This window comes from Amblyomma maculatum, chromosome 3 (assembly GCF_055883805.1).
Source record: "Amblyomma maculatum isolate TAMU_Amacu chromosome 3, ASM5588380v1, whole genome shotgun sequence".
Lineage (NCBI taxonomy): Eukaryota > Metazoa > Arthropoda > Arachnida > Ixodida > Ixodidae > Amblyomma > Amblyomma maculatum.
In genome coordinates this window covers 94,270,663-94,290,441 of record NC_139346.1, presented here as the reverse complement: position 1 = coordinate 94,290,441, position 19,779 = coordinate 94,270,663, and the positions used below count along the sequence as shown (strand labels likewise).

Genomic DNA, 19,779 nt, shown 5'->3' with positions numbered 1-19,779 from the left:
ATTTTAGTTTTTAACACACTAACTCTAACAGAAGGTCATCGTTAGCTTTTGAGGCGGTTAGCATGGCCCGACTAAAAGAAAAGGGCGATATTGAAATCATAAAATTGCGCTCTGTTCTTGTCAGCCAAGCAGCTTTTTGTTTTTTTCTCGTCTGTGTGTCTAAATGTCCACGTAAAGGTAGCGAAGGTTTGATGTGACTTTTCTTGCGAAATTGACGGTTTGATCCAAAAAGGTGTAATTACAAGCCCGCTTTTCTCACCCTCCTACAGCGTGGTAGAGGCCACCACTGAGTCCAAGAACATCAAGCGCGAGAGCAAGGTGTACTCGTACAAGGAGCAGATGGAAGAAATTGAGCTCAAAAAGGTAAGTTGCTGCCACACTTTACTCCATTTGCCGCTGAGACCTTGAACATGCGTATCTTCCTGTGTGCCTTGGTTGCGGGGCAGGTAAAGGATTTCACTGGACGATTACAATACTTTGTATTGCAAAACTTGGGCGCAGCCGTTGAGATATTTTTAGCACCCTCCTCGTGCTGTCTTTGCCCCTGCCCACCCTTCGCTTTCGTTGTGTCATCGTTGTGAATTGTAATTCTGACTGGATCATTTTCATGCAACTGTGCCCCTCTTCATCTCCTTTGTTGTACGCTTGGGCCACACTTTTCGGTTTGCACTGTGGCAAAGCTGATGCCGGGGGAAAATCTTCCTGTCATCCCCATTTGCTTAATAGCAACTGGGTTCCTTTTGCAGTCGCCTGCTGTCACACCTTTGAAAGCACATTGCTAGAAATGGTCACTACACTAGTGTAACTGTACAGCATGTCAGCATGCACATTTGGGGGAAGGAGTACTGTGGAAAGTCTCGCACTTGACACGAGATTGATTTGGTTTGTTTTACAGTGTTGAACATACAAAAATGACAGGCTGTAAGGGAAGCTACACTGGAGTGCTCCAGATAATTATGGCCACCTGGGGTTCTTAACATGCACTGATATCACAGCACTTCACCTCCACTGAAACATGCGCGAGATTAAAATGAGTTCTTGCACTTGTTTGTGTTTCCTACTTAGGAGCTGGAAGCCAGGAAAAAGACCAAGGTGCAGGAGCCTGAGCTGACCAAGAAGCAGAAGGAGGTCCTGGACGCCCAGCTGCAGAAAGAGCAGGCTGTCCGCACGCGCGTCCGTGAGGCAAGTCTTCCGTCTCCCACCTTCTTCTTTTTTTTGTTTTAATTATTCTTGTCAAGTGTAGACGGCGATTGTTTGGCTACCTGGAGTTATCACTTTGCACGTCTCAAGTAAAAAAAATTGCACGGGTTCAACGCTGCTGAACAGAGTGGGGAGCGAAAGCTTTGGCTGCGGGCAACCAAGCATTGCATTGAACACAACTGGTGTATCGCTGAACGCATCAAAGTTCACTGTCGTTTTAGGTGGTGATGGTAAAGGCGTTTATTGCATCTAAATATGGGGGACACTTAAGCTCCGCTTTTAAGGGTAGACGCGATAGCGTAGGCTACCAACCCACATACAAAGCCCCGCTTTGACAAACCCGTATAAACGTGCCTTAGTGGCCTATAGGGGTAACGTGAATGCCAGGGTCCTAGCAGGCTGATTCTGACATAACCGTCCCATGTGAAATGAGAGACCCAGGTTGGCAGCTCCTGCCATTTGCAGCTACGACATAAAATAATATGCGATGAGCCGAGCTGGCTAGCATAGTGTTGCTTTCGCAACAATAGGCAGCACCAAAGTAAACTTAGCACTTCATTCTTTGTGGGGTCTCAAGCACCGGCTTGTAACCCTGCACTCAACACTAACACCACTCGTCACACAGGCACGTTTAACCGTGGTTACGGTAACCGCAGTTTTCGGTAACCACGATTTAACACCACTCGGCTAGCACAAACCGCACCTGTGGCTGTGAAGAACAGTGCACCAAAAAATATCCCACGTGTAAACTGCTTATTGGTTCCGCCCAGTGTATGCATTGGGCCTCCTCTGTCAAGTGCAGGGAGCAAACACGCGTTAGATGGGGCTGCTGTCGCCAGGACAGCCAGGCAGCTGTTGCTTAGCTTTGTCCGCTTGCGTCCATGCTGCTTTCTTGCCCGGCTTGGGACTCTTGTGGCCAAGCTGCCATTGCAGACTAGGAAGAAACCAGGGATGCTCATTGGGTGTTACCACGGCATTTGTAAGCACCACATCTTCCACTGCCGAGGGTGGCTGGAAAAAGGTAGCAGCAGGCCACCCTAAAGGACAAGAGAAGGGGTTTGCCGCATCCAGTGGGCATGGGGAAAGGCAGATCCCCACAACTTTTGTCACTGAGAGCGTGAATGTTGTGTGAATTATTATGGTCAAATATAGTACAAGGGCAACATGATCAAAGACTGGCAGAGTTATAGACTGCCATGGTGCAAGGCGGTTTCTTCTTTTTTTGAGGACTCCATCACTCCAGGGAAGCCAAACACCAGGTCAAGGAAGAGGTATGCCCATTGGAAATGGGCGGGTATCCATTAGTACTAGAGATTGACTTCCGCACCTCTCGCAAACCGTTCTCTAACATCTGTGACGCGGTGTCCTGTTTGTGTGAAGGGGCTGTTATCTTGTGGAGATAATAAGCTTGGCATGACTGTGGAGCCTTCCCATCACCCCTGTGACACTGGCCTTGTGTTGTCTGGCTTGCAGCTAGCCAGTTCGGTGGAGCGTGCGATGTCCCTGCTGGATGCGGTGATGGCTGCACCCTCATCCACGGTGTGTGTCTACGGTGCACCCCTGTACCCACAACTGGTGCAGGCACTGACATCCCTGTTCAGCAGCCGCTTGGCAGCTCCCATTGTGGTGCCGGCCTACCTGCGCCTCAAGGAGGTCCTGTTTGCCCGTGACCTCGCCCACTTTGGTTGGTGTCTTGTTCGGGGAGGGTGCCAGCTTGTTCAGGCTGCTTTAAGAAGTTCCTCTGCACTGTATAGTCAAATCACACGGGACTGCAAGAAATCATTTGTTATTTTGAAGTATCGTTGTAATGAAAAACCATCGGTTATAATCCAGAACCCAGAATTTCAGAACCCAGCATATGAAAAGAAATAAAGGACTTCCTCAAGCAAGGCCAAGGCTGCTTTAGTCTGGCGTTTGCTTTATTTTCTTTTTTTATGAATAGATTTGTTCAAATATTGAAATTTTCAAATAGAAATGTAATGTATGCATTAAAACAAATTTAAGAAAATATAAATAGGCATATGTTGTCCCTACTTTTCCAGAAATAGTGAATGGCATTTACAACTGATGTACAAAATTAGGCTGACTCTGCATCGTACAAAAAACATTGTTTTCAGAAATGTATAGGCGGCCTAACATTATGCAAGCTGTAATGTGACGAGCATGCTTATGTTATGTAGGGTGTGCGAATAGAGATTTTTTTTTTTTTTTTTTTTTTTTTTTTGCTAAACAAATTTGAAGTTGATAGTGATTTTCTTCGAATAATTTTAAAGCAAATGATGTGAATAGCATTTCTGGTTTATTGGTTTTGATATCCCATTGCGACTCTGGTTATTAGGGACGCCATAGGGGAGCGCTCGAGAAATTTCGACCACCTGAGGTTCTGTGCACTGACATTACACAGTATATGGTCGCCTTGCATTTTTGCCTCTATCGAAATGTAACATGGGGAAGACGGTTTGGATGTAAGGGAGCGTCATTTATGTTGTCTTCAGAACTGCAAGACTGCATCCAAAAAAAAATTTACTGACCAGTGATGCACCTGGTGGTGTCTGAAAGCAGTGCACAGATGGGTTTGGACGGTTGGCAAATTTACTTGGCTGTAGGCTTTCAGCAAAGCTTGCAAGCTGAATCTTTGAGGCCAGGCTATATTTTGGGTTAGAAACTGGTATCCTTCCTATTACTGTCAAGCCTGCTGTTGCGTGTATGTCGGAAGAGCATTCCTTGTGATGCACCATGCAGTTAGAGGGGTTGTTACACAGTCGCTTACCCTGTTGGGGGCACTTCAACTCGGTCCCTAGCTTTTCGCACTGAAACTCACGCCATGGGTGTGGACATTAAGCATTTAACACATTAGCGGATAAAACAAAAACACCATGCTTTTGCATTGTGATTGTTCAAATGGGGTGGCCAGTCATCCTGTGTTCAGTTTTATATGAGGTCTAAGCCTAACAGCATCCTAATGTGATCGAGCTACGTGATAAGCGACCGAGAAGAAAGCGAAGAGTATGCCTGCCGTATCATTTTCCTGGTACTTTGTTTCACTTTATTATATCCTGCTACAGAGAGCAGTGGGCCTTGGGGGATAAAAGCCGCAGGTCTACTGACTTCCACTCAGTCATCGGATAATTTTCCCAGATACTGCGGTTTTGCCATTGTAGGATTTTCAAAAAAGTCAGTGTAGAACTGGATTTGCACCATTTTAAAGCGCCCCCGATTGTAATGCGCAGTAATATTTAAGGCCCGGAAACCACAAAAATAACTTGGCGCCAATTCTACCGCGACTAAGTTGCCTAAAACATTTAATCGAACTCTAGAACACAAATCGGAACACACGAACACAACCACGAGAGGGGAACATCATAGTCTACTCGCCGTCAGAGTCGGAAGACAGCTCTTTTTCACTGTCCACCGACCACAAATGATCATCGCGAACACATGTCTCCCGGACATCTAATACATCGGACGCTGCCCGGTTCCCCTCTTTTTCTGCTAACAGAATTACTTTCCGCTTAAACGACGCCTCGTAATGAAAGCGTCGTTGCCTTTCCATCTTGTCACTGTGCTGTGGCTGAATGCACGTATCTAACGCAGCTTCTGGGTACACCAGTGAAACGGAATGTTTGCGAAAAAAATGCCGATCGAAACTCTGGATCCGCTCATGGATAGATTCGGCTCAAAACGACTTGCTGATACCGATGTCAATGCAGCTGGCTGTCGTTCATTGAGCTGCTTAGTTTCGGTTTTTGAGACGTAGGTTTCGGTTTGGAGGTTTTTTTGCGTTTTGAGTCCGATTGTAACACGCATGTATTTTTGAACGCTTATTTTCGAAAAAAAATGTGTGCTTTAGAATCATGCAAATACGGTATTCAGTTGCTGCCTACTATTTAGACACTTGACAATACCGATTTCTTGAATCGCATGTGGACAAAACGAGAGATTGGTTCAATGTTTGTTCTTGAACGTTTGCATGCCCCCTTTACTGCTGATAAAGTCGTTCTGGATTGGTTGTTGTGATTCGGGGCGAAAAGGCGTACTGTGATTGTCGTGACTCCCTAGTGCGGCTTAACAAGCATTATGTATACGTGTCCTCAAAAGGGCAGAAGTTTGAGCTTAGCTCGAATTCAGTGATCACTATAATCGTACGCAACTCCGTTACGAGTGCCTTCACTTAGCTCAGAAGTAAATCTACCACAATCTTGAATAACATAAACGAAGCGCTAACGGTTTGGCATTGCCTGCACTTCATTGTCAGTCATCTCTAGAATTAAGAAGCCCGCCTGAACTTCCACCTCAGCAGACTTTGTTGCGCTTTCCAGTCGCGTTTCTGTTTCTGCTTGGTTCTATTTGTTGCTCATGCCACGGTGTTCCTGGCCGTTCCAGCGATGTCGGTGGCCTACCTGACCCTTCGCCTTGCGAACCCCTGCTGTGAGGTGGACCCCGAGTGGACCGAGGAGGGCCTGGATTCGTGCATGCTGCGTGTGATGGCCTACTTCCACGAGCTGGCCTGCGCTCCCTCCAATCCCCGCCGCCTGCCCACGCCAGCTTTCTGCTTCGCCTTCCCCATGCTGCGCCTGCTACTGAGCAGCTCCAACACCAATGACGTCTTGCTCACTCAGTGCCTGCAGGTTCTGTCGGCACACTCCGTCATGCGCTGCACCCAGCCTTTCAGCGTGGTCAGTGAGATTTTGTTTTTCCTGGTAATCTCTGACTGCGCATCATAACCCTGTATTAACATACAGTAGAACCCCTTTAAGGATAAGTCACTGGCACCGGCAAAATCCTTTAATATATCAGGGTCTGTACTATAGTCGAACCTCGTTATAATGAAGTACTACGGAGCGCAAAAATTTGTTTGTTATGTCCGATAGTCGTTATAAATGTGCTCGCCCAAATTCCTGTAAATAAGTTTGCTAATAAAACAAAACAAAATGTGCACTAATATGGACACTTGGAGAGCAAAAATGAATACATACTAAGAAAGGATATGTTGCTTCCATGCACAGTTTGCGCAATGGAGCCAACGGACTTGGGGAGAGTAGCGTGCTCACATGGGTCGGCCACAGTGGCAGAGGCACAGCAGGGGCTCACGATGTGAAGAGGCAATGAGGATAACATGTCTGTCAGCCATTGCATGGCCTAACTAGAGCAGCGGCTGCAGCGACGCTCAAGGCCTACCATGGTCGTTCATGAACTCTGAGATTACTGCGCACGGAGGCGTGATCTCAGAAGCCATGGGCCTTTGGTGCTCGTTTTTGTCGCCGCCGCTAGATGACGCGGCATGCAAACGCGCGGGCAATTTAAACACACTTCTGCGACGGGCGATTCGACTGATTTAAAAATTGCGTTTCTTGATGTTTTTTCCGGCTCCTTTACGCTTTTTTGCCATTTTAATGCAAACAACTGCTTTGTTATGCGACAACTGCTTTGTTATAGCAGATCTGGCGTCAGATTTTTATATTTTTCTTTCGTTATACAGAAAGAACTCCCATATAAATATATCATAGACTAACCAAAATTTGATTTTAGTTTGTTTTATCCGATAATTCGCTATGTCCGTCTTATAATACCGAGGTTCGACTATATATCAGTGGTTGGTGATGACATGGCCCTGAAAATGCTGTCTGATAATTAAACGCCTGCTTACTGAACATGTATTGTTGCTACCTTCTATCTCTCTTTTATCATCTTTTCAGGCTATTTTTTCAGTTATGATTTTTGTTTACATCTTGTAAGCAGGGTGTAATTACCCATTGACCTCTACCCAAGTGCAGCTTTACGGCTACAAAGGAAAATTATACAGCTTTCTCAGAAACTTCGTGGTTAAAAAAAAATTCTTCCTGGTCCAGGGATCGAACCCGAAGTCACCGCCTTTTTGGGGCAGTTGCTCTACCAACTGAGCTAACCAGAACGGTCAGCAGACTAGACATTTTACTATATTTGGGGTTACTATAGAGAGGGGTTCTACTGTATCTGTGTTCAATACGTGATGATCATAATACCGTAAAAACCCGCGTATAGTACGAACTTGCGTATAGTACGAGGTGCAATATGAGGTAGCGAAAATGGAAAAAAAAAGTTTTCACCCGCAAATAATACGAGGGAAGAAGGCCTTTATTTTTACAGCATCTCGTTTTCACTCGTCGTCCATTTCAGTGTCAGAAGACAGTGAAACGTCTGACAGTTTGTCGGACAGCTCTTCCCACAAGAACTCGTCCTCTGTGCCGTCCAGTGCATTGGAAATTGCACACTTTTTAAACGCCCGAACGATGAGCTCCTCAGGGATGGCAGCCCATGCGTCCACAATCCACTTGCAGAGGACTGCTGGAGAAGCCCTCATCCACTCGGCGTAACAGCGTTTCACGGCGTCTTTAAAAGGCTTGTTTATGCATACGTATGACGACGAGCTCGGTGCGAGATTCGGGTAGCAGTCTCTTGACAGAGTCTGCTAGGTGGCAGCGGAAGGCGTCCAACACAAGGATTGACGGTAAACCGAGCAGTGCTCCAGGCCGCCGAAACCACACGGACTTTATCCAATCCAGGACTAAAGTCTCGTCCATCCAACCTTTGTCCTGGCATCGGACGACAACATTCTTGGGAATCTGCTCACCTTTTGGCAGTCTTCCGCTTGAACACTACGTAGGGTGGTAGCTTGCGGCCATCCGCAGTGCACGCCAACATTACGGTCACCCGTGTTTTTTCATTTCCACTCGTACATACACAAACTTGCCTGCTGCCTTTTTCATGCACTGTGAGTGCAGAGGGCATGTCTAGGTACACCGGAGTCTGATCGGCGTTGCCGATCTGGCCCAGCGGATAGTTCACATTTTTTCACAGCGATATAACGTACCGCTGAAACGCCACAAGCTGTTCCTCATAGCTTGCGGGTAGCTTCTGTGATATTGACGTCCTTTGACGCAACGAAAACCCAGCGCGGTGCATATACCGAGACACCCAGTGCCTACTGGCTTTGAAATCGCTCCGTGGGATGTTTTTTTCCGCTGCGATCTCTCTTGCCTTTGCTTGGAGCAACTCGATGTTCATAGGCAGATGTCGTGCACGCTGTTCCTGTACGAAGGAGGTCAGGCCTTGCTCAATCTCCGGATATGCTCCGTTTTTTGGCCCCCGGAAACTTCGTCTTAGGCCAGTGCATGCAAAGAGGACTTCTTTCTGCTTTCTTCACCCACGAATGCTGCCCTCGGTGACGCCGAACTGTCGCCCTGCCGCAGAATTTCCGGTGGTCTCAGCTCCTACTATTACTTTTCTTTTGAAAGCAGCTGAATATTGCTTCCGTGGACCCGACATTGTCACTGACATGCGCTCTTCGCCTAGTAGCCTAGTCAATGTCCAAAATGGCGACAATGGCGACACATCAACAGAGAAAGAAAGGTAGCTGACGCCTCCACTAGACGGCGCATCCTTCATTGCGAACCTTGATGATGATATTTCCGGGCTGTAACGAAACAAGAACTACAAACTTGGGGCTGAAAATTTCGAGACCCGAATATAGTACGAGGCGGAATTTTACATCCTAAAATTTTGAAAAAAACCTCGTACTATAGTCGAACCCGGATATATCGAACTCGAAGGGGATCGCAAAATAGTTCGATATATCGATAAGTCGATATACAAAAATCGGCTTGTGACGGCACTTACGATGCCAAAAAACGATCGCAGCAGCTGACCGCGTGCTTTCGTTGACTCATACATGCTAGGATAAACGACTCCCACAAAAAAAAAAAAAAAAAAAAAAACTGCCGCTTCTTAACGTCCGAACAGCACAACGATAAGAAAGGATGACTGGCAAAAAAAAAAAAAAAAAAAAAACCTAACAAACAGAGAGCTGCCACTTTTTAACGTCCGCAGGCACCATAGCCACCTCAGCCGCTGCGCGCGCAGAGGGTTCGCAACACACGCTGGAGAAAGCGTCGACGCCTGTCTGAAAACGGGCTGAGCTGGCTTGGCGCATGCGTAGCGCGTGCTGAAGGAGAGAGATAGCTTGGCAAAAGGGTGGGCACACCCACGCACATGGCTTGCAAACGTCATGTGTTGGCGCGCGGAAAACGATAACTGCAGATGCGCGCGCCTTTGGGGAATGGGCGCGGTGCTGCCCAGACCAGCCGTCGCCGAACTGTCCCCTCATTCCTTCCGCGCGTGGCTTGAAAACGGCACGCGGCAAACGGCCAAGGGGGATGAGATCGTTTTTGGGGAAGGCACACTTTCCAGTGCGTGGTGCGGAGTTCGATATATCGAACGACCAGTGAAATTAAGTTCGATATATGACGCGGCTTTCCTGTACTTTTACATGGGATTTTCAAGGGGATATTCCGTGAGTTCGATATAACCAAAATTCGATATATCCGGGTTTGACTGTATACACAGGTTTTTACGGTACATGGCAGGAGGTCCTGAAGTCAAACTCTGAAATGGACTTCGTTGACTGTTGCTAGGATAGGGACCAAGCTGAATCGCAACGTGATCTTGTTGCTAGTACTTGGCAATAATATGCTCTTCAGTCTTGTGGGAATTGTTAATGTTGGCTTCATGCCTAATTAATGTGCACCCTTAAACGTCAGTCGTACAGGATGGAAGTGATGCTGTTAGTAGGGGGGCTATTATGATCAGATGCACCTCTGGTCAACTATCGGTAATGCAGGCCCAGATTAAAATGCCCCAAAAGAATTGACTTAGCTTCACTGGCTGCTTACTGCCTTTGCAGTTGTTGCTTACATTCGGCTACTTTCCTTAAAAGCTCATTTCTACAGCTCTTAATCATTATCATTTCTTGCATCTGAGACAGTCATAGTTTGGGTGTTGAACCCTTGAGCTGATTGTGACTTCCTCTGAGCGTGGGATGCAGACCTGGGGAGTAGCAAAACAGCTTACGTTCTGAAGCACATCGTTGAGGCTGGCCTTGCCCGTTTTCTCCCGCAGGAAAATCCAAAGAACTTGCCTGTGGAGAAGATACTCGAGACAGTAGTGGGACTACTTGGAAGAACAACTGGACGCATTCAGGTACAGTGAAGTTTCACTTAACTGGGAGTTCTTGCCAAGCACACAGGGGGCTTGTGAAAGCATAGAAAATATGTACTTTACTTTCTGCATTTACTTTGGTGCAGTTAAAGTTAATAATTTGAAGTTCAAGGGAGCATAAGAAATATTTGGTTTCATAAGAAAGCTGACAAAAACCACTTGCACCATGGTAAATTTCCCTGCTTCTGAGTTGTGAACTGAGCAGGAGTGGCTACTTTTTACATTTACATCGGTGAGGCCTTTCACAGTGTGACGTGGTAGGGCTCACTCTCAAGCATTTGCATTTTGCGTGTAGAGATTTCACTGAGCAAGGAATGAAGGGCATGGTACAAGCAGTCGGCTCTACCCTAGTTGCAGAATGGAAGAACCGTGTGTTGTGCAGCTAGGCTTGGTTTGCTGCCTGGTCCATGGCCAGTAGCCGCCATTGTTGTGGGCTTGCGTGAAGCTCAGAAAAGCAAAATTGAAACTATGTGATGATTATCCGCAGTGGTGGGGCTGTCAATTTTCTTATCACAGCTGCCACTGCGCTTATACTAAGAATGTGCGGGTGACTCTACAGCAGCCAGTGTGCGAGCCTGGTTGTTTCGACGATCGCGTGCTGTGCCGGTTGTACCTGGAAACAGCCTCTCCTCAGAAGGCCACTTGAATTTAAACAAAGTGAGAGACATAGTATTCGAATTGGGGAGCATCCAGTATTTCATAGGCTTGCTTGGACATTTGTTGGGACCACATCGCTTGTTTGAAATTTCCCGATTTTTGAGTTCACAGTGGTCGCATCCACGAGCTTTTACTTTACAATGCTCATCCTTAAACCTTTCACTGTTAGGTGTTTCTGGCCGTGATGCGGCCTCAGTGTTGGCTTAATTGATTTTGAGAATATCAAGGAACAAATAGCAGTTTAAGTTCGATTATGAACAGGATATAAATAACGCAGTTAGTGGAAAATACATAGTTGAGTGTTCTCACAATCTGAAGTTTATCTCGTATTCGTAATCGGAAAAGCCACCACTCCAGTCCGCAATCGAAGGTCCCGTGCGGCCAGCCATTCAAAAGCAATTGCACGGACAAGGGCACAGCACAACAAGGGGCAGGTTGTGAGAAAAAAATGACAGAAAAAGATAGAAAGGGAATACAATGCTGTTGTTTGCTGCTGGTAGCGGCAAGGGAGGCCACGGCGAGCGAGCTAAAGTGGTGATCGAGTCACGATACGAAAGGCAAAGATGCGAGCCTCTTGGCGTGACATAGTCTACACAGCAACAGTATAAAAAAAACGCACTGTAGAGCTGCAACATGTGGCAGAACAACCTTTGGTCTCTTAGTCGCACGATCGCTCTGCTTGAGAGGGTAGTGTGCACGGAGCTACCACGCCCCGTGAAAAGAAGGTTGGGCACTGCCCCTCCACGCTCTTCAATATACATACTTTCACAGTGCGCAGTGAAAATAAGCTGCTCCTAAAATGGTCCGGCTGATGATGTGACAAGTCCAACTATGCCAGCTTTGCACTATGGTGCAAAATTTTGAATGCACAGTAGAGAATATACAGGTACGTTAGTGATGCTGCAAGGAGAAGTTCGAAGACATACTAGTGCATCAATGACAGCGAAAGGATCGATTTAGGCAGCAATAATGAAGGAGCACGTTTGGTGTACAAAAAGAAATCTCAGATTTTAAGGGATGTGGCAGTTAGAAATGCCAGTCGCACCAAAACATTAGGCTTTCAACATTGATGGCTCCTTTACAGGTTACCTGGTACAAATGCAGTGGCATCACTTTTCTGAGGCCTCAAAGTATTTAAGTAGCCGTTGTCACAGCCTTCACTGTCACGGAATGGCCAATAGTAAAATGCTTCTATCTTTTAGGAGTGCTTCTTCAGGCACGTAGGAGTGCAGTAAAGCTATCAAATTTGATCTGTCTTACTGCAGTTTTTCTGCACCATGCTTTCTTTATTAAAGGGGTGTTGTGTCAGCATGCAGAGCGCAGTTTCGTTTATGTAAAAGACTGTTGACAGCAAAAAAAAAATAAATAAATAAATAAAATAAAATAAAAAAATTGATAGAACTAACAAAGCCGCTCACGCGTACACTCGTGTGCTTCCATTTTTAAACCACATTGGGGGGGGAGGGGGGGGAATGGCGGCTAGTTCAGATGTCGTGCATTTGTGTCTTTCACGGTGTGTTCTCTGTTTGATGAAGGATCAATCATGTGCCTCTTTGCAGCGCCTTGCACAGAAGGTGGCCGTCGACGTGTGCTTCTCCATCAGCGGCCTTGAAGGTTGCAGCCGTGCAGATGTTGCCGAGGTCAAGGTCCTCCTGGGTGCTCTCTATTCGCCTGAGCTTGTGGTGCGGGAGACCGCCCTCCAGGTAGGAACAGCTTGGACAGGCTTTCTGTCACAGAAAAGGCCTGTGGCATCGTGGGAAAATCTATTTAATTAGAATTCAAGAGACCGAACAAAATAGTTGCAATTATCCCATGTTCACATTAACACATTATTGCTAAAATAATTGGCTGTGGTTTAGCTCTGGTTAAGGGGGGATGCGGGGCTAAAATCGCGATTTTAAAAGAAAAAACGTGTTTTTTATTTTTTGCTATTTTGGATCCTGCATTTATCAAAGAAGCTTCTCACCAATTTTGGTAGTCATCAGCGCCGTAGAAAATAATAAAATGAATTTTTTTCACGAGGTGGTGGACCGCGTTCGCTGCAGAAAGCGCCTATGAACGCTGCTTTCAACGCGCGGCCGCAAAGCGGCAAGAAACCAAACGCGGAGTGGAACACCACATTAGAAAGTTTGTTTTTCGCACTTTCTAGCCAAAGATGACCTGCTATCGAGAGTACAGCGCACAACTAAAAAATAAAAACAAAAACGGAAAGCCTTATTTTGGGCCGGGCAATTGCGGATTGGCTGGAAAACCGAAACTGAAGCTTGGATTGGCCGAAACAAGACAAGTGACCACCTTCGAACGCTGTTTTTGCGCCAAAAGTAACCTGGCTAACCAGACTGCTTTAGTAGGTTCGATGCTGCTTGTTATCTTTCTTGCGCTTCTGCGAGTTTGTTGCGATCAGTGAGTGGTTGATGGTGGGATAGGAAGATGCCTGCAACAAAGTCTTCGACGCGGAGAAGCTTTGGGAAGCGAAGCAATCGCCACATAGCAGCGTCGAGTTGAAGAGGAGGGCCCTATGTATGCAGCAGGGCACTTTGATTAATTATTTTTGGTCCGAAAATTAAACAGCATGTTCCGAAATGTTTGAACTCATTTTTCTAAGTTCGCACTTTTTGCGAAAACATAACCTTAGGAAAACTATCATTTCCAAACTCTTTCGCTATAAGTGGCTTTCAAGGTGGTTTCTGGACTATATTTTTGTCGGGAACGAGATAAGGCACTTTTTAGATCACTAATTACTCTCCAAGTTAAAAAAAATTGAGACATCTTACATACAATGACAACAAAAAAAAATGAAGTTTGTTTTCCAAATGCAGGAATTTTTACAAAAATGCCGTAAAAAGCCCGCAATTCTCCTTATCCTGCACGATGAACTATCTAGAAGGTATTCAATCACAAAAAATTAGTATATCTTCATTGTTTTTGAAATGATAGTTTTCCTAAGCTGACACACCTCTTTGTTCAGTATAGCAGCTACAAGTTATTACCTATTTGTGCTAGGGCAGTGAAATTTAGAATATATTCTAATAAGAGGAAGGTAAGCCACTCCAGAAAATTTTATGAAAATTGGTACAGCTGTTCAAAAGTTGACCCTTTAGCCTAGCATCCCCCCTTAAACCGGGTTGAATTGCGTTAGCAATACCTCCATGGCTGCGCTTATGGTTCAGCATGTAGTGTTCCTCATGGTGTAGCTTGACATGTTAAAGCGGGGCTTTATACAGTAAAACCTCGTTAATTCGAACTCGGTTAATTCGAACTTGCGGTTAATTCGAACTGACGCTCGGGTCCCGGCATGGCCCTATGTATTTCAATAGGAGAAAACGCCCGATAATTCGAACATGCCAGTATCCACAACAGTTAATTCGAACCAGGAGCCCGTGGCTCACACAGCTCTTCGCAGACAGAAGTCGGCCCCTACCGTGTACAATGCGCAGAAAGATTACTAAAGACGCAAAAAACAAAATCTTTCAAATCTGCCCGCGCGCGAGAGACGAGGTGCGCACTCGTCACAGCGAGCATTCCAGTGCATGCCGTAGCAGGTTTTTGCTTCCGGGTGCCGCCAGGCTCCATCACACCAACGGTTCGGCGCAAGCCGTTGCAGGTTTTGGCTGCACCGCGGTTGCTGGGTGCGCTTTTGACAAGCCTTTTTTCTTTTTGTCCTGCGGTCACGTTGTGTGCACAACGCAGTTGTCAGTGCCGTGCATTTGTTCGTGCCACGGTGGTCCAAGTTTTACCGTTTTCATTGCCTCACCGCTTTGCCAGCGACGACTCATCGATTGTGACAGCCATGGCAAACCGCGGTAAATACACGGCAAAGGACCTCAAGACGAAAATGGAGATTTTGAGTGAGGTGGAACGTGGTGTCCTATCCAAGATGGATATAGGTAAAAAGTATGACATCAAGAAGAGAACGCTGTCAACGTATCTCAGGAACAAGGAATCGATCAGTGCTGCCTTTCGTAAAGACGTTATGGAGCCCTCTCGCTAAAGGCTACGGACGTCGGCCCATCCCGAAGTGGAGAGTGCCGTAATGGCATGGATAAAAGAAGTTCGCAGCCGGAACATTCCGTTAAGCGGGCCCATAATTGCTGCGAAGGCTGTAGTCTTTGCCAGCCAAATGGGGATCAGCGAGTTCGGCGCGTCGGAAGGCTGGCTGTCGCGTTTCAAGGCGCGTCACGGGCTGACATTTAGAAACGTTTGTGGGGACTCAGCTGAAGTCGACAAGGAAACGTGTGAACAGTGGTCTCCAGTGAACTGAAGGAACTCCTCGCTGATTATGCGCTCAGCGATGCATTTAATGCTGACGAGACGGCGCTGTATTTCAAATTGCTCCCCAACAAGACCGTCACTTACAAAGGTGACACTTGTGCTGGCGGAAAGAGAAGCAAAGAAAGATTCACCGTCATGATATGCGCAAATGCGACGGGCACGGAACGGTGCCGCTTGCTAGTGATCGGCAAGGCAGAGAAGCCTCGCTGTTTTAAAGGCGTCAAGACGCTTCCTGTTGATTACACCGCAAACAAAAAGTTGGGGATGACACGGGAAATTTTCACCGACTGGCTGGGCAAGCTAGACAGGAAATTCGCTGCACAGAACAGGAATGTTCTCCTGTTCGTGGACAACTGTACAGCTCATTGTGACATGAGTGGACTGACAGCAATCCGCTTGGCATTTTTGCCTTAAAACACGACTTCTGTGCTCCAGCCTATGGATCTTGGAGTTATTCAGAACTTAAAAACGCTACACAGGCGCCACCTCCTAGAGAGACTTCTTCTTTGTTTGGACGGTGGCAAGTCGTACGACATCGATTTGCTTGGAGCTGTCCACATGCTGGCATCATCGTGGAATACCGTCAAGCCGGAAACTAGCAAAAATTTTTTCCGCAAGTGTGGCTGCAGCGACGCCCCAGAAGCATGCAGCGCGGAGGTAGCGGAGGCTTCGTCTGATGATGACTCCGTCGTGCTCGACCGTGGCTACGTGGCTTTGTCGGAGGGTGTCGCCTTTGAAGCCTACGTTGACGTTGACAACGGTGTGGAGACGTCTGGGCCCTTGAGTGATGAGAATATAATCGCGGCTGCATGTGCTCCACAGGGCTCACGGGTGGCGAACACAGCTAAAAACGATGAGTCCGACGAAGACGACGTTCCGGTGCCACCCCCTAGTGCATGTTAAGTAGCGTTGGCGCTTGATCTTGCTGCACGATACTTCTCCGCCGATGAGAATTCGGATCCTGTGCTGGAACTCTTGGGCAAGCTGCAGTCGATGCATGTGGAGTCACGGCACAAGAAACGCAAGCAAACGCACATTACCAATTATTTTTTCGTGTAAATAAACATGTTTTGAAACTCGCTACTCACACGAATGCATTCCGGTTCTTGTTTGTGGCGCATGACTGACCGATTAGTCCCGTTCATTCGCCGTTGCGGCTCGATTGCAAAAATTATCGGAATCGCCCTCCGTAAACGTGCAGTAGCGCCTAGCCCTCTTTACTCATGGTAATGAGTCAACATGTGGGCACGGCCAGCACGGTGGGCCACGATTGCGCTCATTCCAGTGCCCGACTGTTAATTCGAACTCTGCTTAATTCGAACAATTTTCTCGGCCCCTTCGAGTTTGAATTAACGAGCTTTAACTGTATGTGGGCTGGCAGGAGCTGCCGACTTGGGTCTCTCGTTTCACATGGGACGGTTATGTCAGAATCAGCCTGCCAGGACCCTGGCATTCACGTTACCCTTATAGGCCACTAAGGCATGTTCATACGGCTTAGTTAAAGCCGTATTCGGTTCAGCTGTGGCTCAAGGTCAAACGTGACCCTTCCCGGAACTATGCGACGGCTGGAACCGGCCACAGTATTGCTGACGCGATAAAACTTGCATGAACCGCTCGCATCATGGTGTAATTTGATTGGGAAAGTGTAGGGAACTGGTGGCTCGCTTTTGGCGCGAGAAAAGAGTCACATTGGCTATTTTTTGAAAACTTGATCATAACACATCTGCAGGCGACAGTAGGAATGCACCAAGTTGTCGCAGCGTCACTGCAGTGACCCATTTCTTAGGGTCCTTGACTGTTGCATCCAAGGGCACGGGTTCGATTCCAGCTGTGGTGGCCACATTTCGACAGGCGAAAAGCAAGACGCCCACATACAGTGCGATGTCGGTACGCATTGAAGTGCCACATGCATAGGAAATTATTCGCAGCCCTCCACTACCACATTCCTCATAGTCTGAGTCACTTTGAAACGTTAAACCCTATAAACAAAACCAAACTGTTGCACCATTTTATTAGTACTATCTGTGGAATCGCACTAGGGTAGGGAATGTTTTGCGACACAGTTTTGTGGAATCGGTCAAGTGTGCGTTATCTATTCCCTGCTATTTTAAAGTTGAGTGGTCTGTCGCTACATGAGGTTTCCTCCCCTGCAGTGCCTGCTGATGCTTCAGCTGGTGGTGCCCACCCCTGAGACAGACCCGGTCAACAGCCTTGAGCTGGCGGCTCGAGTTTGGGTGGCTCGCTTTGACACCAAGGAGGAGATCAAGACCCTGGCCGAAAAGTGGGTCATTTATTGTCCAGCTAGAGCTGTTCATCCTAGTGTCTCTATGCCAATCCCTTACCGTAGCTAGTACCAGGCGCAGCTCTTTGGGCAGGGCCTGCCGCTGGCTATTGTTTTGCAATATTGGAACTGTTCCACTAAATAGACATACATACAGTGCTGTCCACTTATAACGATATTGAGGAAACCGAGAAATCAGATCGTCATAACCGATTAACTTTATATCTGGACCAGCAAAAAAAAGAAAAAAGAAAGAGACCATACCAACTTAGTTAATGTGGCAAGTTGGGCGTGTTGGTACATAGTTCTCAGAAAAGCAGCGCAAAAAAGACGCTGACAAGGACGAGCCCGTCCTTGTCCGCGTTTTTTTTTGCGCTACTTTTCTGAGAACATGCCAACATATTTTCTCATGCATGCAGGCTTGCCTACTTACCAGCGATGAGTGAATTGGGTTGAACGATGCAAATCTTCGTAAAGAGTGCTGGACACTTTATTAAAAGATATATAAATAGCCATTAAATAACTTAAGCATGCTTAGTAACATCGGAAATTTGGACTCGCTTGAACAACAGCTGAAGCTTGACAGCCGCTGGGAGCATCGGTTCCAGTAGTGCATACGCTGGCGGCAGTCACTTTTGCATGCACGAAACGGATTAGCGACCGGGTGAACTGTAGGACATCCCCAGCCTTGATGATAGTTAAAATCGTAGTATGCAAGTGGGCCTATTTTTTTTGCGAAGCATCTAACTTGAAACCCTGCTGGAAATACCGATGAATCTGCGCCGTCATACTGGTCAGCGCCATCTTCCACGGCTGCACAATTGGGCACTGGCAATGATGGTACTACTACCTCACCCTTTTGCATAGCAACGAACAGCAATTGCAATTATGATAATGCTCATTTCTTTCTATCAGCACGCAATGCCCTTTGTGGATTTCTCCATGCCAGTCTGTTTTTGGCATTTATGTCGAATTTTTATATCATTCCCTTGTAGACAATTTTTCGTAAACATTTTCGAGGCTGCCAAAATGTCAGCGTTGTAACTAATATGCTGCCTGTACTGAATCGTTATATATGATATAATTCTACTTGGAGGCAACAGGAAAACTGGTAAAGCCAAACAATTTGATCGTTATAAGCGATATATCTTTATATCTGGTATCATTATAAGCGGATTACACTGTTCATCAATCCATTGCTCCTCGGACCAATCACAAGAGTTCCCACCACCCTCAGGCACCTGTGTGCAAATCAAATCGAACCTCAGCTGGTACGACACCACAGCCGTTGACCCCTTCATTTACTTCCATGCGTTCATTACACCTTATGGAGAACAAATAAAACCAGCGGAAGGATGCAGACATAGAGAGGGACACAGGCCAGCGCTGGGATACTAACTGAGCTTATTTCCGTGAAAATCACACATAGTATATACTTTTCAGCAATGAAACTGCACGAGCACTCAACACACGAAAAGTCTACTTGTGTCCTTCTTTGTGTTTGTTTCCTTCCACTGGCTTTATTTACTCGAAATGTGTGCCAACTTGCTGAGCTGCCCACTTTATTACAATGCAACAGAGAGTTTTGCATTGTAGATGCGATACGTCCTGAGCAGCTGTTTCGTGACCACCCGCCTGTTGCCGGAATGGAAAGCGTGAGCAGCACGATGGCACAGTTATGCGTGAAGCTGAGTGCGAGCTTGGGGGAGTCTGTTGCAAAACCAAGGGTGGGCATCAGCTACTTGTTGAATTATTGGTGTAAATCCACAGGCTTGACCATTGCAAATTTTATGGGCCGTGGTCAGATCTCTGTTCGCTTGAATCAGCATTTCGCGCGCAATTTTACTTCTCAGCATGTACACTAGCTGGTTTTCTTACAAACGCAGTGCAAAAATGGTGCTTTTTTACCAGCTGTCTCATTTTTCATTCCATGTCTGGCATTAGCAACCACAAAAGGTGGTTTTTCAATTTGGGGTCGTCACATGTCAAGCTGATCTCATAGCCAAGCTGATGGTGTGTTTTTCCAGCAGAGTCTTGGGAGATGCGTTCTCCTCCATGTGTGTTTGTTGCGGGGTGCAGGCTGTGGCGGGAGCTGAAGCTGGAGCCCGATCCTGCCCTCTGTGACCGGCTGCTGTCGGACGTGGGCCACCCCCAGGCGGAGATCCGCAGCACGGCCGCGCTGGCGCTCAAGTCGCTGCTGCAGGCCTTCCCCGACTGCCTAAATGAGGTGCTGCTCCAGCTGATGGATGCCTACCGCCAGCACCTGCAGGTCGGTGGTTGTCATGTGTCATCGCTTCAGCTCATGCCTGGTTTCCTCATAATACACGCACAGTAGA

At 46.9% G+C, this 19,779-nt stretch overlaps 1 protein-coding gene across 1 annotated transcript in view; it reads left to right on the top strand.

Moving 5' to 3' along the window:
* Nucleotides 1–19,779, top strand: part of l(3)80Fj (lethal (3) 80Fj) — a 141,726-nt gene that overhangs the window by 52,293 nt on the left and 69,654 nt on the right. Inside the window, exons 21-28 of the mRNA XM_084597788.1 lie at nucleotides 270–363; nucleotides 1,066–1,182; nucleotides 2,674–2,884; nucleotides 5,584–5,876; nucleotides 10,135–10,215; nucleotides 12,450–12,593; nucleotides 17,316–17,443; nucleotides 19,523–19,712. Coding sequence (XP_084453914.1) covers nucleotides 270–363; nucleotides 1,066–1,182; nucleotides 2,674–2,884; nucleotides 5,584–5,876; nucleotides 10,135–10,215; nucleotides 12,450–12,593; nucleotides 17,316–17,443; nucleotides 19,523–19,712 — 1,258 coding nt within the window. The remainder of the gene's footprint in view (nucleotides 1–269; nucleotides 364–1,065; nucleotides 1,183–2,673; nucleotides 2,885–5,583; nucleotides 5,877–10,134; nucleotides 10,216–12,449; nucleotides 12,594–17,315; nucleotides 17,444–19,522; nucleotides 19,713–19,779) is intronic.